At 36.5% G+C, this 27,096-nt stretch overlaps 1 protein-coding gene across 4 annotated transcripts in view; it reads right to left on the reverse strand.

The window, feature by feature from the left end:
• Positions 1–27,096, reverse strand: part of CNKSR2 (connector enhancer of kinase suppressor of Ras 2) — a 215,933-nt gene that overhangs the window by 43,920 nt on the left and 144,917 nt on the right. For all 4 annotated transcript variants that reach the window (XM_035542316.2, XM_035542315.2, XM_035542313.2 and 1 more), the window contains 5 exons: positions 13,254–13,302; positions 12,136–12,308; positions 10,018–10,091; positions 7,574–7,645; positions 1,402–1,469 (listed from right to left, as the gene is read on the reverse strand). In XM_035542316.2, coding sequence (XP_035398209.1) covers positions 1,402–1,469; positions 7,574–7,645; positions 10,018–10,091; positions 12,136–12,308; positions 13,254–13,302 — 436 coding nt within the window. The remainder of the gene's footprint in view (positions 1–1,401; positions 1,470–7,573; positions 7,646–10,017; positions 10,092–12,135; positions 12,309–13,253; positions 13,303–27,096) is intronic.

Raw genomic sequence — 27,096 nt, forward strand, 5'->3', positions numbered from 1 at the left:
ACACAGACATCATTTTATGATGCTGTCTGTTAGTCTTCAGCCATTATAGAATATTGTACTCTCACGATGTTTCCACCTGGCTGCCAAAGCCACACTTGCTTCTCATCAGGGAAAAGATTTTTTTGCAGTGTCTCCCAGGAAAGGGGCACCACAGCAATGCATTGCAGACACAGACATACAGATCACAAACATCTTCCTCCTCGCTATATCAGACCAGATGGACATGGCTAAGGCTGCTGTCACATAGGTTGGTACAGAACCAGGACTTTGAGTGGTGTGGAGGACACTATGTGGCTAATTTTGAAGCCCAGTGATAGTCTTCTGAATACAAACTCTCCCTGAAAAATGGCTAGAAATACAGTTTTCATAAATAAAATATTACATGAAATACATTGCTGCTGCAGCTCTGAGCTGTAAGCTTTTTGGGACAAAAGTCAGAACTTCACTGATGAAGGGGGAGAAGCCACAGAACTATAAAGTGATGTTCTGACTCAACAGGCAGCAGGCAGACAGTCATCTGGATAAACTCTGGATCATCATGGCCACTGCAATTTTCTGGTATTTGCTGCCAGGTACATCTGTAAACTAGAGTATGGATTCACAAGCCAACTGCTTGCCAGACCAGTCAGTCGGATAGGAACACTTCTGTTGATCCATGTCACTGGCAGTTTGAGGGAACAACCTGCCCAACGCAATGGAGGACTGACCCTTTCTTTTACTTATCTGCAAACAGAATTTCTACTGCAGCAAACCAAAGCAAAGTGACTTATTTTGTGTGTGCTGCTTTTATAAATGTATGAAATACCAGACATAAAAAATATTCATAAAATGATGTAAACCTATGACTCCAAATGAAAGGCTTCATCACTGAAACGGCCAACAAGGCTCACGTACACACCTCAAAACAGCAAAACCAGCAGAAATTATAAAACATTAAATGGCCTTAAAATTATAGTTTTTTAAGGGGAATCCAGTTACGTCAGCAGGCTTTAGAGGAATGGTTTTGTTCCTGAGACCTATTTCATGCATTCCTCATCCCTGTGAATTAAAACACCAAATGCAATATTTTAAATTACTTTTTAGTTTGCAGATTCTTAAGCTTATTTTAATGGAGAACACAGACTCCTTAGTACCACATACCTGAGATTACTGGCAGAAAATGTGCTGCTTTTAGCTACCTTCAGTGGCTTTCTCAGAAATAATCCAAGGGTATGTGGACCAGAGTCTGAAGAAACTCATCAAAAACCCTGAGAAAGAAGCAATTCTCTAAAGCAACAACAGGGATGCTTATATGTGAATTGCTGTCAGATGATGAGAATGAGGCCTGATACACAGCTGAGAAAAAAGAACAGATGAACTTATTATAGGAGCTGACAGAAGAAACCAAAATAATAACATTACCTTGCTCTTGTTTGATCCTCTCCCTTTCTGCATAGCCAGCAGCAAGCATGTTAATTCTGTTTAGCCATCTGAAATAATATTAAAAAAGCAGTGATACTGATCCAGCATGTTAATTTTTAGTGTATTTCTACAAAAAACAAAGGTATGAGCATCTGACAGAGATTCAAGACAATGTTATTTTTCATATTAAACAGCTGTTTTCTTTGATACTTTTATTCAGGGATCCTCCAAAGATCTATAATTTTGCTGTTGAAAAAATTGTTTTCACAGCAAAGATCTTGTTTCAAATGGAAAACCATGTATGATGTCAAACATCTGTAAAATAAAGGATTTAGAGATAATCAAAGGGCTATTAAGTCTGCTGTTCATAGATATGCCATCATACCAATACTTCTGCCGTTCTGATTTCTTGAGAATAAACACCATTTTTCAGAGATTTAAGCAATATTTTAAGGCCTGATTTGTCAACTTAGTGGAGGAACAGAGCAGAAACCACCAGTCAAAAGAACAGGTTCACTCCTAAACAGACAGTGAGGTTTAATTATGCCATTATGTGTTTTAGGGCTTACCTACAGTGCCAAATACAAAGAGGAGGTGGCACATCAGAATTCGCCTTTGTGTTTGTGTCAGGGAAGCAGAGGGAAAAAAGACAGTTGCCTCAATGCAATTCATACCTAAGGCTTTCACCTCAACTTAGACTTGAAAAAATGCTTCCATAAGCTACATGTATTGAAAATAAACTATTGCCATTCTCTTCTAGCAGGACTGTCATTGAAAAGCATACATTTGACTGCCTGTAGCAACGCTCTGATTCAGCCTGCCCTCCTCCCCCAAAAGGCTCTCAGTGTATTCATTATCCAAACAGACTAAATCAGTTCCTCCATCAGTGATGCTTTAAACGACCATAACAACCTCCTATGGTTGTCCATTCCATGTTAAACCTGGAATTACTTACACACGTCATCCTGACTACAGGATGACGGACCTGGTTTGCCAAGCCAGTCAGTGGCTTGCAATTTTACTGCTAGTGAATACAGAAGGTCAGCTGGAGTCAGTTCTGCATTGCCTTCAGAAATGTGAAACTCCTGTTTCAGAAAACTGGCCTGATGGCTGTTATTTGCATATTGCAATATGGAAACAGCATGTAGTATTTTACCAGCAAGAGAGACCTTTGGTGAGATCTTTGCAATCAGTCCAGCATGCCAACCTTTAAGACACTTCAGTTCAGGATAAACAGACATTAGATCATAAAATACAGTTGCTGTCCTTGAAATAAACTTCTGCTACTGCTCCTTACACAAACTGATCACGTGTTATCTGTAAATTACATTAATGGCCCATAAGTCATTGTACATTGGGAAGGATGCTAGAGATCTACTGAAGTGATTATAGCACACTGCATATTAACTTACAAAGTTTCTGCCAGAAGAACAGGGAAGCTGAAGAAAAGACTTAAAATTTCTTTTTAGGAAGTGCCATACACTTTAAAAAATCACTGGCACACAGGGACAGAAATCCAACAAATCATGCTTCAGACAACTGTTGCACGTCTTCACAGAAGAAAAAAGTCATCCCTCTCCAAAACTCTCTTTTAAGTTCACATTCCTGATATGTGAAGGCTTTCTTTAGGGAGTGAAGCTCACCTGTCTCGACAGTTCTGCCAGCCCAAATCAGAGGCACTGATGGGGGAACCTCACCCACACCACTCCAGCACTGTTATGCCCTGGGACCAGCAAAGGCCACAGACCTGTCCTTGTACAGAGGGCAAAGAGCACGACCAGGCAAGCACCTGCTTTGTTGTATGGCGTGGCAGACAGCAGAGGTGGGCTTTGCTGGCCTCTCACACATTCCCAGTTCAGCTCAGGGCTTAACACCACCCAGTGCAGTCGACATGAAACAATTGCCTACCGTACCCCTTTGAGTAGGCCTACTCACCACAAAATATTAAATGATACAACTATAAGGGCTCTCCATTTGGGAAATTTCATTTCATCCTAAACATGAGATAGCATTTTGTGTGCCTGAGAGTGAGGTAACCAATTAAATTATCAAAGAGTTAATTGTCAGTGGTTACAGCTAAAGTAGATTATTCCAGAAAAATTTTATTTCCTGAAAAGTATAATCTCACAATAACCCAGGAACTGTATACCAGTCTAAAAGAGAGACAACAGACTGACTTCACATTTAATGATTTTCTGTAGTTCATGGTTTATGTCATGGTTTGGAATATCACCTACAAGTGCCTGTGGGATGAGTGACCAGGCACTGATCTGGTTGTAAACAGTTAATAACTATGTCTTTTGAGTGGTTTGCTAGTTCATAAATTAAAAGAATGGTATTGACTTCTGCATATTTTCTGGTATATGGCCACTAAAGCTTCATTAGATATGGCTAGAACATATATGGTTAGACAATTAGTATTATTTTAATAAATCATGGCTAGAGTTAGGTTCATTCAGGCTAGAGTGTGAGAGATCCATCACACTGGGGTTATATCACAGGGAAATGCAACGATCTTTAGAAGAGTGGAGGAAGAATAAAACATTCTTGCTTTACACAACATAAGGGACAAAAGTATCAAGTGTACAGTTATACAAGAACTCTTTACTATGAATATTAAAACCTACTTAAAAGTAATCTGCAAAGCCCTTGTACATGGGAAGATTTAAACCTGTCTTCCCTGTGGTGTGCTGTAATTTTTAGAGGGCAAAAGGCCAAGAAAATATTCCTTCCTTACTGCAAATGCAGCTTTAGTTTTCTTGTGAGAATTATACTATTGTTAACTATGACAGTAATAGTTACAATAAGTAGCACTGGTACTTGCAGCAGTCATCTAGGTTTTGCTTGTTTTCTTTTTCTCTTCAAGAATAGCATATATATTTCTTGTCAGTATCTAATTAAAACAATTTTATGACTCACTCAGAACCAGATTAAAAATATATATCTTTCTATAGACTTACAACTCTTATAAAGAAGAATGCACAGTACTGGCACTCAAACAGAAGAGTAGGAAACATTTTTCGATCTTATCTCAAACTCCAGGTAGGTGCAAAGCTTTTAGTCAAAGCAGGGTGTCTAATTGTCCTTAACCATAAAGCTCAAGGATTAGGATGAACCTGCTATATAGCAATGGGAGTATGGATACCACATAGTGTCTGTAAGTAAACAGCTGCAGTTTAACCAGAATGAAGAGGCCCATAGACGATGCTAGAAATATTTTAGAGGCCATCTTCACTGAAATCTTCCGGACACATTCTCACGTGCTACTAATACAAGCTGATTTGTCATCTTTACTCTTAACTATAGAGCTACATTGAGGAAGAAATTATAAATTTTAATACTCTGCCTATACACAAAAAGATACAGAGGACAGTTCGGTTACAATAGGCTCAAGGAATTTCTCAGACAACCATTCTATGTGAAGCTACAGACTGCATTTTCCTGCATAGATTATATAGCTTATCATATTTGGAATAAAAAGGATCAATAAGAGTTTGCAAAGTATTTAAGCCAGCCAACACTGAAAAGGCTGCATTTGCCTTTGAACTGATGATTGAGATCTCTGAGGAAAAAACAGATATTTAGTCCATAAAGTAGCAGGTACAGTTAACAATCAAAATAAAGTTACACATAGCATCATTATGTAGAAATATGTGGACTGCCTTGTGCATCATAATATTTTCTTGGAATAGGAATAACAAGAAATTTCGAAGCAAGGTATTTCTATGAATATAAACCTGTATTAGCAAAATTGTACTTTGCATCAATGAAGGATATTCCATCCTTCTTCTCACCCAACGTAAACGTGTTGTATGGGTAGAAAGAATGCTTGTGCTGGTGTAACCATGCAAAGGAGAGGGATTTCAGATGCCACAACAATAAAGTTCAGTGAATACAGTTCTCCCAGCTTCTACCAACATAGCAGTGTGGCTCAGTCATAAAAGTAGTAAGAAAAATTGAATAGGAACAAAGTTACCTAAAACTAAAACACACATTTTATGTGAGTATACACACCCAAAAAAAACTTCATGTCCTGTATATAGTTTTTCTTTCTTCTTTTTTTTTTATTTATTTTTTTAACCAAGTTATTTTATTCAAGGGATGAAGGAATGGAACCAGTTCTAACTTTGTTAGACTGCTTTAGCAGTTTTCTAATTTCCTTTATTTCTTGTGCCTCACATATAATAGAACTGCAGTGACTGCATTACACCTGACAAAAATGTACCTCTGAAACCTAATGAAGAACATAAATTGATCAAAACAGTTTTAATTTAACTTTTAATATATTGATTCTGTGTTTGACTTTGGTTAGGCTAGAACATGCTTTTAGGTAGGAAGTATTGAATTTTATTACCTCTGCATTTGAAAGATTATTTTTTCAGTAACACGTTTTTGTTCAATATAGAGTTAATTTGTGTATTAAGCTTGTGAAGGTGAACTACTTTTTATCATATATTAAACAAAGTGGATCAAATAAAAATATATGGTGAGACTGTGATGTCAATTCAGACATAAGAATTTCAAGAAATTCCATAGACATTGACGGAGTTATTTTAAATTTACATGTGCATAATTCATTTCAAAATTTGGTCTAGGTCTTTCTGAAAGAACTGGTAAGCATGTATTTCAAAATATGATAAAAAGATAACTCATGCTGCAAAGTTAAAAATCTTCTAGTTCTTAAGTTTTAGATTGTGCAATATATTTTTAACATATTGATGCACATTTCCCTCTGATTTTTGATTACTGAAGAGTTATATAAATTTTTATCCTTAGAAACAAGTCACCTTGTCATACTGACTGAGGACTTACTGACAGAAATGATTTATCTGCTGCTGTAGTTCAGGATATGCTGAATAGACCGTGCCATTATTCTATTTGCTGTGCTGTTTGGGTGACTGGCTTGACAGAGTTATCTAGTAAAGGCAAGCCTAAAATTTTACAAACAAATAAAAAGGTTTTAAGTATTCTAAATGATGAGAGACTTTTGAAATGAGTTTCAGTCATGCATGAACCTTTGAAAATGTTACCAGACAGCTATTTCTAAATAAAAGCAAACACAGAATAGTACTAGTATACTTTTCAGTCAAACATTATTAGTAAAGAACTGGCAGTACCCTGAAGCCGATTGGCCAGGTACCTGAATCCAGTACACACAGGAGAGATTAAACCATGACCACAGCACTAACTAATGAGTTTTATGAGTTGAGTTTTATCTCCTTTTTCTCCTGTTTTAAAAGCAATTTTACTCAGCTAGGATGTCCACAGACATTATGTAAGTCAGAACAATTATCAGGTTACAATCATAGATTTTTGTTTGTGTCCTGTCATACGATGAAAACTACATATTATTTTGAACTGAATTAGTTTTAATTTATGCTATGAAAATAAATGAAATGATCCTCCAAATATTTGAATAGGCATTGGATCCATGATTTTAATTTGTCTTTTACATGAAATAAGCGTAATTGTGTTTATTTTATGCTGGAATCTCAATTTTTTTTCTGAAAAATTGGCTTAATATAGGTACAGTTAAGCTCAACACACAAAGAGCTGAGACTTAAAACCTCAGTCTTTTCAAGTTGCTGAGATTTTCCCCACTAACTTCCTTAAAGTCAAAATTTCACTTCAATGTGTAGGTTAAATTCATGTTGGTGGAGAGAATCTGCACAACAAATTGCTTTAATCTCTAACTCCTTTTTCAAGATTGGCATAAGAATAATCAGTTACTGTTATAAATCCTTCTCCAACTTATCACTCCTTCAAGAGCCAGAAATAGAAGCATCCCCAGAGCAAGCATCACATGTCTGTGGAGGTATGCTGGGAAGCAGAGTTGGAGATGTTGCACGTTTTCAGGTGTCACACAGTTAAGAACAGCTTTACAGAAAACTTGAATTCTGAAATTGTGTTTATGGGTTATTTTCAAAAATTGTTTTTTGATTCTTAGCAGAAAGATAGAATCTTGTTTCTAAAAATCTTCAAATCTTTGTTTCAAAAAAGCTATTTTTTGCATGAATTGAATATTTAGCATATGCAGACAGAAAAAAATGCTACTCTGCACTTATTTTCTTAACTGTTAATTTCTTAGATAAACTTCTAATTTATTATCACTAACTTCAAGGAAGTGCCATGTTTAAGGAATGATTTCTTGACCTTTGCTTGACTTCCTTACCTGTTCATATCATCTAGATGTTCAGCAGCAAAATAAAAACTTTTGATCTTAGGATGGCAGGCTTTGAATGCACTGTAGAGGAAAAACGTAATTATAAAAAGGTAATAGCACAATTTTTATTTATTTATTTATTTTTTTTTTATGTGTTAGCGTGGTCACCAAGCAATCGGTTCAGATTTCCTGACTTGTTAGAAGCCTCCCAACATGTTATACAAATATAACATCCTTGATCCTTGTGGATCCCTCCCAACACAGAATATTCTATAATTCTTTGATTCTAACATTTAGGATTGTGCCAGATTTCACTGACTGAAGTGTTCTGCAAGTACCCCTTTCTAAACAATATTTGAATCATGTGTATATAAGTAGACTGTATACCTACAGCGTAGTACATTTGGACAAAGTTAACCAGGTAAGGATACAGTTTTATTTATTAGGCAATTTTACAGATATACTGTAGGTGTCAAATTTTTCTGAACAGAAAATTGACCAAACAATTTATTCAATACAACAGAAAAACTTGCAGTCCTGGTGATTTCTGACATCCCAATGACCTTGACATTACCTTTAGCTCTAACAACTGCATTTCAAACAGAAAAATGTGATGCACTGATTGACTTTTGAAAAGCTGTTATAAATCAACAAGGTGTTCTTGAGGTCATTCTAAGCAACGGGCAATTACAACTCATCTTTTCTTTCCACCAAAGTAATCAACATGACTAGGCTGAGAGAATTACTGCATTTCATACATAATATGAAATAAATTACTTGAAAGAATTTTGTAACTATGCTGGATAAAGATTTATGGTGAAGTTCTTGAAATGCACCAGAAAGTAATTAATAATTTATAGTACAGAAGAATCATTTTTCCAAATACCCTGAAGGTCTCCCTTAAAATAAGAAAATGAAAAAAATGCCTAACAGTCCTGAAGAAAATAAGGAAAACTGCAAGCATGGTATACGAAAAGCATCAGTACCATTTTTCTGAACTACAATGGATTATATATATATATATATATATAATAATTCCCTTTCTAGACCATTGTTGGTGGTTTTTTTGTTTGTTTTGTTTTGTTTTGTTTTTTTAAATGGTAATGATGTTCTTCATGTATCATGCTTGCAGTTTTTAATATATGTTTGTATGTGTATGTACATATATATATATAGAAACTGGGTACGTGAAATTGAAATCCACGAAAGGTAGCACTAGTGAAAGTAGCATGTAAAAATGAGACAAAAAGGACTCCTACACTGTAGACCATTACACAATGTTATAGAAGTGAAAGCAGATATGCAGTGACCTCTGCTCACTTTAGAAACACATCAAGTTACTGAGACCCAAAATTTGGCTTAAAGTTGTTACAGCACTTGCCATCTGAATTCTTAGAGTGTTTTTTTTTTTTCCCTTCATCTGCCACCCAAGATATAAGGAATTTTAACAACCACATTTTATATACTACTATCTAGCAAATACTACCAAGTTAAAAAACAAAACAAAACCAAACCAAAAAAAAAACCATTCAAGCAGGGTGCAGTTCTGAGAAATAGGTTGAGTTTATGTTGCTGCCCCAAAAAGCATAAAAATGAAGCACTTCAGCAACGTAGCCCAAGGACACAGGGCACAATACAATAAACAAAAGCTGATATTTCATTTTTTTTTAAAGGCAATTTTATTTTCTGCCCTATGAAATCATCATGAAGAGCAGAGATCATCCTGAAGAGCTATGTAGACCAACTGATACAAGGTCAGTCTCTTCTTTATAACTGTACATACTATAAGTCATATTGTTTTACTTTCGCAATGGCTTTTCTGTACAATTTTCAGTGATTCTACAGCCTCAATAAACTTCAGTCAAATAACAGTAAGAACCATTAGAAGGCAACTTAAAAAGTTTTCACTCTAAAAATACATTTGTGAGAGAATGCACCTATCATGTCACTACATATGCTTGAACCTGCATCTAAATGAAGAATGGGTTCATGCAATGGTGCAAACCCAGACACCAGCAAATACAGCTAGGTGAGAAGAAAAGTTACTTTAAAGCTTTAGTTCATACCCCAGAAAGAGAAAATAACTATCACTCTCTTGTTTTACTCTGCCTCGGGACTGACATACTGTGCCAGCACAGTTTGAGATTATGCAAACTAATTTGGAGTTACATAAAAGATGGATGCTTGGACATGAATCTGGAGACTTTTGTGTGTGTGTGTGCACGCGCGGATGGTTTCTTGAGCTTAAAGGTTTCAGACAAAAAACAACAACCCCAAATACAAATACTGTATTTGACTGTTCTGTATGATTTAATTCTGTGATATAGCCAAATAATCTTTGTAACACAGTCCATTATGTCACTGTTTAAAGGGAGAACCTTGTCCTTTGTTCCACTTTTTCTACTGTATCATTGTTCTTATTATATTACTGCATTACTTTTGAGCATACTTACTATTTCTTTCGGCATTCACTAGCTCTGTCAATTTTAAATTCAGGTAGACTGATGAATCCTTCTGCTTTTTCATCCTGCAAAGATAATTCTAAATAGTACTGTTGTTAAGGTGTCAGAAAAGAAAAACACATACTGAAAACTTAAGGATATTTTCACTTGCCTGCTTCTTACATAAGGAATACCGATGTATGCTCTGCTCTGGCAAACCTCCCACAGAATTCACTGGGACTTTTGCCAAAGTAGTAAGACAGATCCCTTGGTATAAAATACAGTTTTAAATACCTGGTTTTCTCAAACAATTTCACAGCTGAACCAACATTTGAAAATATACAAAATGACCAAATATATTTAGGCAATTAGTTACTGTAATTAGTTAATTTCAGGGGAGGATGGACTAATTAGTAAGCAGAAATGCAGCGTACTGTAAGAAACAGGGGGAAAAAAGTGACTTAAATGTGTGCGGTTTACTATCTTTATACAATATCACAGCTAGGATATATGACATCTCTTCAGCTACTGTTATCTCTCTCCAGCACATAAAGAAGACATCTGACCTACCTCCCCTCTCAAGAGTTGCACACAGCTTATTTTATCAGATAATCTTTCTTGACTCTTCACAAATTGAGAGAATTATTTTAAGCCACTAATACATCAGTACCACAGACTCTCTTATTTGACTGTCCATAACTTTGCATAAGAAATTAATACAAGATCATGACAGTGGAGCTGCAGAAAATGCAACTGTATTTTAATGAATTCCACAGAATCACATCTTGTGCTCTCAGAATCTTCACAGTAATATATGTTACATATGCAGTCTATATGACTATTTGCTTTCTAAAAAATAAATAAATGACAGATATTAGCATATAAAACTGGAACTGGAGTTGTTCTGTGGGAGGTACAAGGTTGTAAGAAGTACTGAGTTTGCAGGTACTTTAAAAACAAAAGGAAAAAGAATAAATTTATTTCTTTTTTCTTGCATGGTTGCCTAAGGAAAAAAAAAATCCATTAGTGAGGTAGCTGAGGTCTCAAAAATAACAGTCTCAGAAAGTCAAGGGAATCTGAGGCAGGAGGGAGACAGAGGAACTTAAACCACTGCTCTCTCCAAGGGAGAGCATCATGCAACTCAATGGTTCCTTAGACCCACTTGCCACAGCTGGTGACCAGTCAACGTTCTTGTAGCTATGAATTTCTGCCCTGATGAAGACGTTGTAGGAGGGAAGATGAGGAGGAGGGAGTTAGGGTTACTGATCTGAAGCTGGGATGAAGGCACAAATGCAATGAGTGTGTGGGAAAACAGGCTTCAGTAACTACTTGTGGTACAACTTGCTTTCTGTCTACACAGGGAGAAGTCTGGGATCAAAATACTTTAAAAAATTGCACAAAAGCAAAATTAAAATAACAAATGATTAAAATAACAAGTAAGGCAGTCCAAGACCACGTCCATTCACAGGTTGGCAATGATTTTACCTCAGGATACTTACTAATGAGACTAGCAGGGTTTAATTTTAAAGTTTTCTACCTGACTGGCAAAAGGCTTTTCTACTAAAGCTGATATAAATAAGCATGTACAAAGCAAAACATGTTGTACAATCAAAGCTGTACACAATTCAGTTGGGCTGCTCTGGAGATCCTAAGTTCAACGTACATGAGCACTGAAATCATAACAAATATACAAAGAAGGAACAACAGGAGAACACAACTGAAAAAAAACAAAAGCATCTTCTGTAATTGCCAGAGCTTTTGATGATTTCATTGGCACACATAAACAAGGAACACTAGACAGCACATCATTAAAGTTTACACTCTCATGACTAAGCTTGAATGACAAGATTAAATAACTACCTTTTCCCTTTCAATGGTTTGAGGATAGATTTATTCTAAAATGGTGAGAGCAGGACACTGAAAAGTATGCTTTTTCTGCTTGTAGTAAAAGGTGAATTTGAAGGACCAAATCTCCTTAGACTTTAATGGTAATTTAGTTAATATCAGTATGATTATTTGGGTGAATAAAGTTTTTTGCATATATAAGCACTCAAAGCACTGGCTTTCCACAAAACCACGTCAATAGCACTGCACAGGGGATTTTATGGAGCATTGAGCATATAGGCTTACCTCTTCATTGATATACCAATAGAGAGATGTATCTTTCAGGACGAACCAATATTTTTTCCATTTCTGGGAGAAATAACTCTTGGCATCTTTCTTCTTCCAAAGCCAGCCTTCACAGTCTCCTCGGCCAAGATCTTTACAAGAGATCCGTCTTTTGCTTTTACCAGGAATAGGAGCTGAAAATGACAATGAGTTGATGTGAAAGTGTTTGGCTTGTCCACTAAATCAACAAGCCAGGTAGCCATAAAGCACTACATACTTGCTTCAAAAAATTAATTAAAATTTTCAACTTCAATATGCCATTATTAAATTACAACAAACCTTTTATTTGGGCCACAAAATACCTTAAACAAACAAACAAACAAACAAAAGAACAACAACAAAAAAAAACCACAACGAACAACAAAGCAAACCCAAACAAACCAGGTTCAGCAACCCAGAGAGCTCATATTCTATAGATGAGACAAAAAGAAAAAAAGCAACACAGAAAGAGATGTTATAGAGGAAAGAAAGGCAAGATATTTAAGTTAAGAAAAATGGTTATTTATCATTTTCAACAAATTAATACTTCATGTCACATCAAAGCACACAACATATAAATTCATGTACTTTCACACCTAGCTACTAATTGTTTAATAGTCTTGTAAAATAAAACTATGTAAATACTTGATGGGTATTCAGGAATCTCTCTTTGTACCTTCTTTTGCAACTAAACATTTCCTAAGGCCTTTGTACTTCTACATCAAAGGAAAACAGTTTATTGTGATATAATTACCAGACAGGTAAGGTAATGAGCAATGGCTGCACTGAAACGTTATACTCACACAGCTCCAAAAACAGCCCTGGCCCCAAAACATACTACAGTCTACATGTTAAAAAATAAAAAAATCAGTAGTTATATGCTTATAAGATAAGAGGATATTATGAGACATTGGTAATGGACTAACAGCTTCTCAATATGATGTTCAATGAACTCAATATGTGTTCAACTGAACTATACTTTTGATTGGAGCTAACAAGTTCTAGTTGTTCTAACATAGTTCTGAAGTATTGGCATATGTACACGCTCATGCTTTCGATTCCCTTCCAACCAATAACATCAAAACAAATTTAATTTTTACCTTTGTTCTTCTTTTTACTTTTCTGCTGTAGAGAAGACTGCTGAAATGTCTACAAGAAAATCAAAACAAAAGAAGTGATAACAGAGCGTTTATATTCAACCATATGATTATTATAAAAGCAGTGCAATGTTGCAAACACTAAAGTCATCACCATTTAACACTTTCAACCAACAGCCTTCTAGGCTTAAGAAAACTGGCATCTTTGGTCATAAAGAGGTAACGTTCTTAAGGTTGTAAAGCAAAAGGACACAGTGTAAAATAATTAAAATAGGCCACAAATTAGTCTGCCATTAACAACCGAAATTCCTCTGTAAAATCTCTCATTCTGTTAATAAGAATGGAATGTTTTTGTGTTTCCTATGACAGTGAAGCTATGTAGCTCTTGCATTTCTAATAGATGGCCTAATTGTGGTCTTCCTAATAGAAATCTTCCTGAAAGCAAGAATAAAAGTAAATGGAAAACAGTGTTCTATACTAAAGAAAGTTGTTAGATAAAATGGAAAAAAACTGCCACTGAAAAGATGAAATAGATTCTTAACCCAAACGGAAACTTTCATTCCTGAAGAAAATTGGCAACTGTTTATTCATATTCTGAATGACATGTTTTCCAGTTGCCCCAAAATACAAATACTTTCCATTACCCAAAAGCAAGATAACACTTGATAGAAAACACCCTTGATTATCCTGAGCCTCAGTTATTTGAATGTAATCATTTTATGCTGTAATATGTGTTGTTTGAGCTTGTTGTACTTAATAATATACCAAAACTAAACCCTCTGACAAATGCACACTAAGAAGAGTATCAGAAAATCTTATTTATATATATATATTTGCTTGCACTATGAGCAGACTCCAAAGCATACATATTTCAAGAGGAAAACAGATTTATTTATTTATTTATTTATTTATTTTGACAAAGGTGCTAGCCTACTTCTAGATGGTATTTGTCTGACCTGTTCTGAGGGCTTGGCTGCATATCCCATCAGCCACTGGAGATTTCATTATGCACTCAAGAGTCATAACAGTTACTCTGTTCCTGCAACTGTTCATTACCAAACTTGCTGTGTGGGTTATATTTACTTTCACACTTTTCAAAATGATTGACAGAGTTCTGAAAGCCCATCAGAAACCCGCACAGGTGTAAATAGCAATCTGCCCTAGGGTATACCTCTCCATGCTTTTAGGATTATAGCATAGTAATGTAACTGTAGAGTCAAAAATTTCCAGGTGGAGGTTCATGCTTAAAAAAGAGGTCACCAGCAACCTGTAACTGCATTTATTCCTTTAGAAAAAAAATAATCACATATAGATGTCATAGCAAAATCAGCAGGCACATAATCACACATCAGCATCGTACTACGTACAGCAGAAAGCTTTCAAGAAATGAGACTATCAGATTTTTCTCTCATCCTCAAAATCTGCTTTCAGCTTCTTGATTAGTACCAAGACACTTGCATATCTGATCAGAAGGGAAGCAAAACTGAAAGCAAGTCATTAACATTCAGAAGCCTGAAAATATGAATACTTATTATGGACTACTTAGCAGTAATTTGATAGCTCTCTATTTGGAAAACTTATTTAAATAAAAGTGTTAAATAATTTAAGTTTCAATTGGTTTATTTGTTTCATGACAAATAGGAAAGTTAATCAACTGATGTTTCAGTATCAATATTAAATCAGAGCGAAACTGCTATCTATAGAGATGGATATTTGATAAGCTGTGATGACAGAAAATTTCTATTACAGTTGAAACCTAAAATAAAAGAAGAAGACAAATGGAAAACAAATGGTTATCAAAACAATTGATTTGGGGGAACTGGTTATTTTACCAAACTTCAAGAATCTGAGGAAGAAGTCCAAATACTTGGTGTCAAACTATTCCTCTAATACTTATACAAAAGCTTCTCTAAGAGCTAATATAAGTGTGTCTGTGACCAACAGAATATGACATCCATGTCCAAAAAATATATGTATTCTAATAATTACATGGACCCTTTGATGGTTACGGAATACGTAGCTTTACTACAAAAGACCAACTGAAATTTCTTTGAAGATCTGTATTGTCCACAGAGAATAGTACTAAACCTGATGGCTCCTAAAATCTTCTTTCAGTTATTTGTTTCTTCACATTTTTCTCAGGGATTCTCCACTTAGTCATTTTTGGAAAGTTGGAAGAGAGTACCAGGTTATGGCAATAACAATCTCCAACTCTTACCTACATCTGAGCTCATTATGATTGGGAAGGAAAACAGCAGGTGTCTTTATTAGTTGTTTTTTTTTTTTTTTAAAGCTCAAGTCAAAACCAATTTTTCTCAAGCTGCAAGTTTAGACATTAAGGAACTATTTACAGTCATACAGATTCTCTTTGTCACTCTAAGATAACTTGCTCTAGTTTGAGCAGAGTAGCTTGTAACTTTCTGCTGCAGATAGAAAAGTCAGTATCTGGAAAAAAAAATAAAAGGACAGTTGGTGCTGCCAATTTGATCAATCTCTCACACTCAATAATTTGACTACATTGACAATGTTCTGTTTTCGCAGTGTTGATGCACCACATATAAGTTTCTCTGTATTTGGTAGGTTGAGATCCAAAATTTTTGGAGATGAAAAGTGAAAAAGGGGAAAAATTCAAGGCTACTTATTGTCATACTACCCATCACTGTTAACAACTCATACTTAATAGTCATGTATTCCCACCAATGGCATTTTCCTAAATCTTTTTGTTCACCATCTTGTTTAGGCTCCATTAAGAGCTAAAGACAGGTAGTATTAATCATTTTCACGTATGTTTATGCAAAACATAGTTTTCAAGGACTTTGTTACAAAGGTATCATGACAGAAGACCTCTGGGAGTTCAGGAAGCTTGAAACCTGCTGCCAATTAGCAATAGAATTGCATTCACAATAAATAACTCTTTCATTTGCAGCAAGGCCAAGTACTGACCTCTTGTTATGTCAGCTCTCAAAACAAGCAAAAAGATTGTAGTCAGCTAGGTCTTTAAGCTAGGTGAATCCACGCAGGGCATCTGCAAGGATTTTTATTTTTATTTTTAGAACAAGAGCTGAAGCTGAGCCCAGAGAGGACTTTATTGGCATAGGAGAGAGAAGATGAGGCGTAAGTTAATTCTCTGAAGGAATCAGTTATCGAGGCTAAGGGTCAGATGAAACATACTTACTACACAGCTTACTGTGAGGGTGACAAAGCACTGGAACAGGTTGCCCAGGGAGTGTGTGGAGTCTCCTTCTCTGAAGGAGTCTCCTTCTCCTTCAAAACCTGTTTGGATGCAATCCTGTGCAATGTGCTTTAGGTGACCCTGCTTGGCAGAGGGGTTGGACTAGATGATCTCCAGAAGTCCCTTCCAACCTCAACCATTCTGTGATTCTGTCACCTACAGCTGAAATAACACTCAACAGAGAATCTACTAAAAAGTGGAATGGGGAAAGTCTGTGCTCCAAGTTACGATGTGATTGCCGAGCCACTTTCCATCATGTATCAGTGGAAATGGTCAACCAGAGGTGTCCCAGATGACTGGAGACTTGAGAATGTGATACCTATCTATAAGAAGAGTTGTAAGGAGGACCCAGGGAACTACAGGCCTGTCAGTCTGCCCTCGGTGCGAGGAAAGGTGATGGAACAGGTCATCTTGAATGCAATCACGTGACATATTCGGGACAGTCTGGGGATCAGGCCCAGTCAGCATGGGTTCATGAAAGGGGTCATGAAAGGCAAGTCCTGCCTGACCAACCTCATCTTCTTCTATGACCGGGTGACCCACCTGGTAGATGAGAGAAAGCCTGTTGATGTAGTCTGCCTAGACTTCAGCAAAGCCTTTGACATGGTCTCCCACAGTATTCTCCTGGAAAAGCTGGCAGCCCATGGCTTGGACAGGTACACTCTTTGATGGGTTAAAAATTGGCTGGACGGCCAGGCCCAGAGAGTAGTGGTGAACGGAGTGAAATCCAGCTGGTGATCAGTCATGAGTGGTGTTCCCCAGGGGTTGGTGTTGGGAACCATCTTCTTTAATATCTTTATTGATGAGGTGGTGGAGTCACCGTCCCTGGGGGTGTTAAAGGAAAGGCTGGATGTGGTCCTTAGGGACATGGTTTAACAGTAATATTGGTGGTACGGGGACAGTTGGACCAGATGATCTTGGAGGTCTTTTCCAACCTTAATAATTTTATGATCCTATCTAGGATTGTTTTGTGTATTGACTGGACTTCAGGGACTGCTAAAAGAAAGAATATCTGCAAAAAAATATTTGAGTTTGGCAAATCTAATCATGTCAGGTCACGGGGAATGTTTTAGGATATGCTACTAGTCCTGTATTCACTAACTGTATCTGACTGTACAAATCCTACTGTATTCTGTTTTCATCTTACATTTTGCTGCTTGTTTGTTCATTTTTCATTTGCATTCTGGATTTTGAACTTCTCATATATTCAACATTGTCTAACTTATCTGTGGCTACAAACTATTTAGTTGCCAAAAATGGCATCAAGTAGCACTAAGTTGCGAATAAAGTATTTTTAATACATTACAAGAGCTCTAGTTTACAAAATGCCTTTAAAAACAGGGATAGGTAAAATGCAAACACAGTAAATGGGATGGCCAATATGAGAGAAAATCTAATACAAAAACACAGTGGTGAATTTATGAAAGGAAAGCCAGAAATGTTTCCTAAACTCAAGTCACAAGCTGATCACAAAACAGTCATCATACATGAGTAATTCATAAATCCATAGCAAGTTGGAATCAAAAGTGATTTACAGGCAAAAGACATCACAGTTGATTAACAATGCCCCAAAACCTTCAGTCTCGCCTCCCCAAAGCAAAATTTATTGGATCAAATCTTGATCTTTTGGCGCTTTGGTAATACGTACTTTTTCTTTCCCTTCATAGCTCTGTGCTCTTGAGCACACTCTATAATAAAATATCATGGCTGGATTTAAAAGGACATTCACTGGGCATTCACTGAGGTTCTAGCTAAGACATTTAATACTAAAACACAGTATGAACATTATGTATGAACAGACTCTTAAATTTGAAGTTTTGTAGTACAAACAAAATGTCAAAAAGCCAGAATCCTTCTACTAAATATCCTGTGGATATTTCTTTTAAATGGCAGGTACTTCAGACAGAAGCATGAATCACTGGTCCTGTCAAATGGGTTGTGAGGCACAGACACATTAACAGTCAGTGGAAGAATGGATCCCCGAATGGGCTTGGTATGTTTTCCTATTTTCCTCCTCCTCCCTTACTTTTACTTTTTCAGTATGAAAATTAGTACTGCTTAAGAATAAGAAAAATAATTACTATAATAACATATAATATAATAAGAATAGTACTGCTTTGCAAGGTCTTTCAATGTTAAGACCAAATGAATGCGTATTTGCAAAAGTTGGTAAAGCAATAGCTTTTGTGCCAGCAGTCAAAAAGTCCATTGCCAACAAGATTTTTTTACATTTAACTGACAACTCATGTCTCTATTCCTATTCACACTCCTTCTCCCCCTTTCCCACAGAAGCCTTTGAAAGGCATCTAGGAAGTATAAGAGCTACAGTACATGGCTATGCCACTTATCACGCATAATTACAGTTCTGGCTGGGTTCCTGTATTTTTGGAGCTCCATCCATGACATCACAACACATGCAATTTATTAGTGACTGCAAGGATGAACACTGTGTGTCTTGACAGAAACATGCTAAAGACCTTTTTACTGTTAAAAGTGGCCATCAACACTGAAGCTGCCCAGTTTCTAGATACCTGTCCTGATACGGTTATATCACCTGTGCGGGAATCTCTCCTTATTACTAAGTCTACAAAGGTTGATAAAATCAAAGATATCTAATCATATAACTTTTATTATAGCTGCCTCTCCAAGAAGAATATTCTAGCTAAGGACAGAACTGTGGTTGTCTGAAATCTGATAGTAAGCAGAGATTTCTCTATTGAGGGATTCTTATTCATTCTCCCATTCCCAACTTTTTCATGTAATGTTGGTGTATTCTGTGGTAAATGTTGCATTTAAGGGATGTTTTGCACTAGTCTGTGCAAAGTTGTTAGCACAACACATGCAAAACTTAGGCAAATTAAACTTTTTTATTTATTTTTATTTTTTTTTTAAATCTTCAGGCCATATCAAGAAAATTATATCGTTGTCCTAATTTCTACCACCAAGAAAAGTTTTTCCTTTTAGCCATTAAGCCGTAGGACTCTCTAACTGAAATACAGAAGCAGTAAAACTTCTGGACAATAATAAAATTTAAATGATTTTGATATGATCAAACATCTTCCTCCACTGTCTTTTATACCAACAGAACAAGGACTTAAGCACTGTCATAGGTGCCTGAAGCAAATGAGAATAAAAAGTTCAGCTAGACAAGTGCTGTTTATTAGAATAATTTATTCTGAGATCATTCTTCTGCTTTGCATCTACTCTGAAACATGTAAGTTTTGTACCTCCCACGCTGCTTTTATTGACAGTAAGTAATCTAGGAAGGCTTCAGAAACTATGTATTCTTTAATGGCAAATGTCCAAGTTGCATCAGTTGTTCCATTCTGCATCCATGTTCATTGCTGCATTCATTTAAGAAGGAAAAAGAAACTTAATCATAACCCAGTACAGAATAGTACTGAACCCTTTATTTTTATTTCTACTCCCCAGTAATTCCCAGATTCATCTTTTATTGAATTGAAAGGACCAGTCAGAGAATCACAAAATGCTTGAGGAAGGAGGGCACCTGTGAAGATCGTCTCCTGTTGACCAAAGCATGGTCACCTAGAGCAGGTTGCTGAGGGCCATGTCCTGTTGGGTTTTGAATATCTCTAAGGACGGAGACTCCACAAACTCTCTGGGCAACCTGCTCCAGTGCTGAAGCATCCTCCCAGTAAGAACAGCTTTTCTTATGTTTATATGGAATTTCCTGTAATTCAGTTTTTGTCCATTGCCTCTTGTCCTTTCATGAGGCATCAGTGAGAAGAGCCCACTACATGTGTACTCCAAAAACCTTATGGACTGCTTATGCCCTGCAGTGTTGTTCCTCCAGCAGACATCAGCCAGTCAAACAAACCTCAATTGCCCCCTACACCTAGATGCTTATTGTGGAAGGAGCACATACACAGCTGCTTCTGCAGGAGCTGTTAGCAACACTTCTGAGTATGTCCTTATGCATGATCTCTCTTTCCTATTGCTCAGTCTGGCTGTGTGACAGAGAAAGGTGCAGGGGATGTAGGTACCCTGTAATGAACGAGGGCAGAACTGCTTCAAGGAATATAAACTCTTACAAGTCTCTGTTAGCACTCAGGCATAATATTCTTCCAGTGAAAGAAACAGAAAACTCATTTTGACTTTCAATAGTGTTACGTTTTTTGTGAAAAAAGTCAATAAAACAAAATTGTACATTTCTGGAGGTAGGAGGTTACAAAGACTTCGGTGAAACAGGAAATGAGCACATAGGCGTGTGTGAAAGAAGCAGTATTAGCAAAGAAGATACACAAGACAGTCACTGAAATGCTTTTTTGATCATCTTTAGAAGACAAAGCATACAAGGCCAAATTTGCTCTTTTTCAGTAATGAAATATTTGTACTGTTCATCAGGAGAAAACATTATCTACTGGTTACATTGCTGTTAAGGACAAGTCATTATAATCATTTCCAAGGCTTGGAGATGTCCCTGCATTTGTACCCTTCAGGACTAAAATGACATTTCCAGAAAGTAGTGCTTTCAGCCTCTTTATCTGTGGCACCATGCTACCGGGAATGGCTTGCAGTATTAGCTGTAGTAATAATTACACATCAGTACTGAATCCAGGTAGCTCTTGACTACCTAGAAATAACACAATATTTAACAGAGTGGAAGTTTCCATGAGCAAATGAGGGAAAGAGTAATTTGTACCTTAGCCATTGCACGTTCTGTAAAAACTCATGCCCAACAGTTTGATTGCATCTATGAATTAAGGTAGAAAAATAACAGTCCATTGCAGAATAAAAGTCACATAACTTGCTGGAATTTAGTGAGATTTCCTCTGAACATAAGATGAAACAGCACTTCTCAGAAGGTGGGGAAAGGTAATATTAGGTCTTTTTAATTCTATGTTGGCCATCGTGACCTTATGGGTACAAAACAACTTACAAAATTAGTTTTACACTTCATTCTAAAGTCAGCAGTCATTAGTGTTAGAAATATTATTTACTAGGGACAATCTGACAATACTTCAGAAGTGGACAAAAAGCAGTTATTGCTATATGAAGAATATGAAGGTTTTTTCCTCCACAGTACAGTAACAGATGGATTGACTGACTCACAGATCAGGCACTAAGCAACAAGTACTTCTTTCCAGTAAAACAGAAACATCTTATAAAATAGCTTCTGTTCAGGAGCCACACTGCTGCAAAGAGCCATTTTCCTCCTAGTATAACCATACAACTTCCCACGTTTTCTGTCAGCATTAGGCTCGTAGGGGCCACCGTCGTGTAAGTGGGGCAGAGGAATGGGGCAGAGACTCCTGCTGAGTCAAAACCACTACTTTGAAAAATCACTGGTTTGGAGACAATTGTGCTGCTTGTCAAAGCATTTTGATCAAATGGTATTCTGAAATGGGTATCTGCTCACCCTTAATTCAAACAACATTTCCACCATTCAGAGTATAAGATTTTTACAATGTCAAATTTCATGACTCACGCCAGTCAATGTCCGTGATCCACTGCTTTCATAATCCTGCTATTTTCCTTTTGCAAAAAGGAGTACAGAGGGGAGAGAGCTGAGAAGTCAAGACCCAGATCTAACTTCCCATAGATGCGACATTCCCCACCATATTGCAGTAATAACTCATGCTGAGTCCACTCTGTACAATGCCTAACATACACTTCTTTGCTACAATATACCATGCTTAATCTCTTTATCAAAGGGGAATAACCAAGGGACTAAATCACTTTTGTTTTGCATTAAAAAATCTCTCAACTGTGCTATTGTGATTGTATCAACTACAGTTAATATAAATTACTGGTGTACAAACAATGTTAATTCCTTCTACCTACAAAGGTAGAAGTCTTCTATCACACAATAAAAGTAGGATGTAACAAGGAATGATTAAATGAAACAGATAACAGAAAGCATACAGAATGGGGATGTGAAAGGAAATTAGGAAATGTACTGAGCTGGGAGATTTATTAGTTGATAGATCTACATCTCTTGACAATGTAAAATTACACTTTCAGAGCATTATATCATATGCAGTAGGGGATAAATCTATACTGGCAGAGCTGGACTAGATGACCTTTACAGTAATTCTCTCACTTTTGAAGAATTCCCCAGCTTCATCATGGAAAGGAATTATAACAGGCCATTTTTTTCCCTCATGCTTAGATGTAAAAAAAGATAACAGAATTTTTTTTTTTTTTCCACAGAGGAGTTCAATTGTGCTTCATGATGACCTATAAACCAATCTCTACTGTGTTTTGCTTTGCTGCAATAGCAATTCTGAATTTTAATAAAAATTACGGAGTATATGAAAACTGATATAAAATCTCCCATATCCAACACCTTCAAATTTCATTTCAGCAATCAGTTCCCCAAGAAGAGAAAACTCATGGTGTTGACTAATTCTTTCAAAGAGAAAAAATATACAGATCTGAAAATATTCTCTCATCTGTGACAAGGATAATATTCCTTGGGAAGAATACAGGTATTATTCCATATAATTAAAAGAATTTAGCACTCCTTCCTGAGAATACAAAATATTACTATTTGACAAACAAAATGCTTAAACAGAAGTCAGTATAGAAGCTGTACTTGCACTTCTACTTTCTTAAATCTTGAGTTCAAAGGAGTGAGAATCTAGAACTGGCAGAACAAATGTGAGATTATTGAGACACTTTCACAAGATAATTTTAGTTTAATAGTGATATTACAACAGAAACTATGCCTTAAATCTGGACAAGTTACTATTCTTTCAGTCATTGCTGAAATCTCTGTATTATCACTCACCTTCAACTATTTTGGCCATGAGGATAGCCGAACAGTGGAACAGGTTGGCCATAAGCAAACTCCATCTTTAGAAGTTTTCAAGACCTGACTGGGCAAAGCTTTGAACAGCCTGGTCTGACCTCAGAGCTGACCCTGCTTTAAAATGAAGACTGGAGTAGAGACCTCCTGAAGTCCCTCCCAGCCTGAATTATCCTGCTATCCTAATGCACTTTATAGTGCTTTCTGAGACACGTGTTTTTTTTCTGTGGCAAAGTCACTAGGAGTGATGACTTTCTCCTGCTGGCAGACTAATCGTAATTTTGTTCTCTTTCCTTTCCTTTGTCCAACATTTCTTCTTGGAATTAAGACAACCAGACAATCATTCACATAGTTTACCACCTTTTACTTATCCTATCATCAGCAATTCATGCCCTATTTGAATATGGAGTTTTATAAATTTCTGAATAGGATTAAATGAAGGTGATTAACTGCAACAGTAGAGGACTAAACCCAGGAGGTTCCTCTATTCCTCTATGTTGATCATGCTAGTCTAAAAATAATACAATGCCATCTTCTATTAGAAAAGAATTTATATGCTGTTTCTCTCTCTTACCTTTTGCCTCAGAAATATAAAAGAAGATTTATTTAGGATTTTTACCAAACCAGCTGGAATACCTAGATTTACCTTTTAGTGAAACAGTCTTATGGCTAGCCCAATCACTTCCAACTGTCTCAACTGCCTTATGCAGTAAGGCATATTTTTCTTATTGCTTAACTGTTTCACCATTTTCGTTTGTTTTATATGCCACACAGTTCGCTCATGGTCTAGATGAAGTTCCTGAATTAGTTGCAATGACATAATTACTACTTTTCTGAATCATAGAATCATTTTGTTTGGAAAAGACCTTCAAGATCAGAAAGTCCAACCATCAGTCTGACCTAGTGTGTCCCATCACCAAACCATGTCCTTTAGTGTCACATCCACAGGTCTCTTACGTACTTCCAGGGCTACGGACTCCACCACTTCTCTGGGTAGCATGTTCAAATGCTTGACCACCCTCTCCATGAAGAAATTCTTCCTGATATCTAATCTAAACCTCCCCTGGCACAACTTGAGACCATTAAATCGTGTCTTATCACTCATCACATAAGAAAAGAGACTGACACCCTCCTTACTGGAACCTCCTTTCAGGCAGTTGTAGAGAGCAATAAGGTCTCCCCTCAGCCCCTTTTTCTCCAGACAAAACATCCCGAGTTCCCCTAGCCACTCCACATAAGACATGTTTTCTAGTCCCTTCACCAGCTTCGTTGCTCTTCTCTGGTCACGCTCAAGCAACTCAATGTCCTTCATGTAGTGAGGTGCCCCAAATTGAACACAATAGTGGATGTATGGTCTCATCAGTGTCAAGGACAAAGGAGTGATCATTGCTCTAGGCCTGCTGGCCACAGTATTTAATGTAATAAACACAAAGGAAGTTATAAAGTGCTGCATTAAAAAAAAAGGAAGACATACAGCGACATTTAAATACTTTCTTTTAGGAGTGCAGAAGCTAGCCAAAGGCTGGAACCACTGTTCTAGCTTGAGAACATGACAAATTCTGCTCTTCTGTCTGAATCAGATGCACAAAACCATGAGTCTTCAACTGAAAGAAACTGAACATGTGCCTAGGAATTCATATCTGCCTACAGCTAATAGGACATTTGTGGCTTTGACACATGACAATGCTTCACATTCACGAAGACACTAGATAAGAACTTGCCATTCTGTTTGTCTTACTCATTATCCCCTTAGTGATACTTAATTGCTGTTCTTTCCAGTTGCCTCTCAGAGCAGAAGGCCTTCTACAGCTGATTTATACTAGAGGAAGATGACATGAGAAATGGATACAAGCTAGGTGCTCACGATGCCACAGCAAAATTGGGTATTCTTCCCTGCATTGTACTACATGAAGCATTTTATAAGCACCTTTGCCTCTGAATAGCCTTGGAGACTTTTAAAAGAACTCCAAATCAGATTATTCTATAACTGCATATGCTTACTCAGCTCTATTTTTACTGCAGAATGATGAGCTCTTTCCACTTCCACATATACGGATCTAGACATTGGCATGGTTTATTTCCTGGTTCCATGTTCATTGATGGGAAAATGAACAAAGACTTGAAGTTGTAGGACAGGCCAAAATGCTCTTGTACGTCCTCATAAGACTGCAAAAAATAAGGTGAAATATGACGAGCATTACCTACAGAAGAAGATGCAAATGTAGTAAATACTCCAGTCACTTTCGGAGAGGGATATCCCAGTGTTTAATTCTGACCAGAGTCAAATTATGCAACTTTCACAATTGTTTTAATATAAGTATTTAAATGAAGATGAAAGACCTTGGAGAAGTGATGATCATTTGAATGCTAAGAAAAATCCTGGAAACACGTATGGAAAATATTTTTTCACTATGCACTTAATTTAAACTGGACTTGGATAGCAACTCCTAGACTTTTATTCTATAGTAATTGCTAGTCAAACTATACACCTTTGTGAAAATGGAGAATAAAAAGGAAGAGGGAGCCTTCATTTTTAAACACAACCATAGTCGGACTTCAAACGCTGTGAAGGAGAAAATGTACCAACCCCATCTGTTGTAGTGGTACAAAGACACTATAGATTTCTGACACCTACTTAAAATCTGTGCAATTACATTTTCAATTTTTTTTCCTCTGTAAACTTATTTTTGTTTAATTACAAATATCCATAACAAAAAGTCATCAGACAGAAATTCTTTAAATACTGTCATGCATACAATTATAATTAACTGCTAGTTTTTCTGTTTTGTGATTCTATTTATTTATTGTAAACCTCCTTCTGTTATACAGTGCTTATTAGATGCCATTTCTATTCAGAAGCCTTCTGCAATAAATTGATGGGCAGCTTGTGCAAAATTTTATTAGGGAACTCATGCACGCATGTTCTGCAGTCTCTTAAGTGCTAGCTACTGTATACTACAATTAAAAGGTTTCATAAATACATGCCTATTGGATTGAACACTTTTTATTAAAAGAAACAGAGGTACTTCATGTTCAAGTACCTTCTCATTTTGCTTTCTGCAGGGAGGAGTAGGAAGATTAAGAGAAAATCAACCACTTAGGAAGAGATAGCTTTTAAAGTTTCCAAAATTAGGAACTTTAGGTAAATTGTTCTCTGTATTGAGAACATCCAAATACATACATTTTGAATTGAACTTTTAAAAACATTTTTCTCTGGAGGGGTGGGCGGGAAACTAAAATACCTGGAAATATGCATCCTTTAAGTAGAAAAGATGTTATTTTTCTTAAAAGTTGCTGTCTCCTTTTCAATCTATTATCAGCTAAAAACTGATCTTTACAACAGGCTCATAAACAAATGTTCTTCACTTACAGTAGGTTCAACAAGATCACTGTTGCAACCAATTGAACTCTGTGGGTTCAGACAGATGTTGACCCACCACCTCTACTGAGCAAACCCACCGGGCTGAACTGTTACAGCAACCTCATGAGAAAAAGAGCCTGAAATTATGACCCTGGCTAAATCCCTTACATGCATTGCCTCAGTGTCCTCACTGGCAAAGTAGAAAGGAGAGTGCTTGGATCTCTGTAGGTGCTTATTCCAGCAAGTACTGAAATGATGTAAATGAGGTAAGAGCCACTGAGCTGCACTCCAACCATGTGGATAATTGTATATTCCTAAAGAGGAGAAAAGTAAGTTTGCTGAATATGTATAAATTTCATTGAATTTGCAGGAAAAAAAAACAAACACTGATTACTTTCATTTTATTCTTCATTTAAAACTGAAATAGATTTCTGAAAAAGATAATGCATGTATACATATGTACATGATTCTGAAAAGTATC

Source organism: Cygnus atratus, chromosome 1, assembly GCF_013377495.2.
Source record: "Cygnus atratus isolate AKBS03 ecotype Queensland, Australia chromosome 1, CAtr_DNAZoo_HiC_assembly, whole genome shotgun sequence".
Taxonomy (NCBI): domain Eukaryota; kingdom Metazoa; phylum Chordata; class Aves; order Anseriformes; family Anatidae; genus Cygnus; species Cygnus atratus.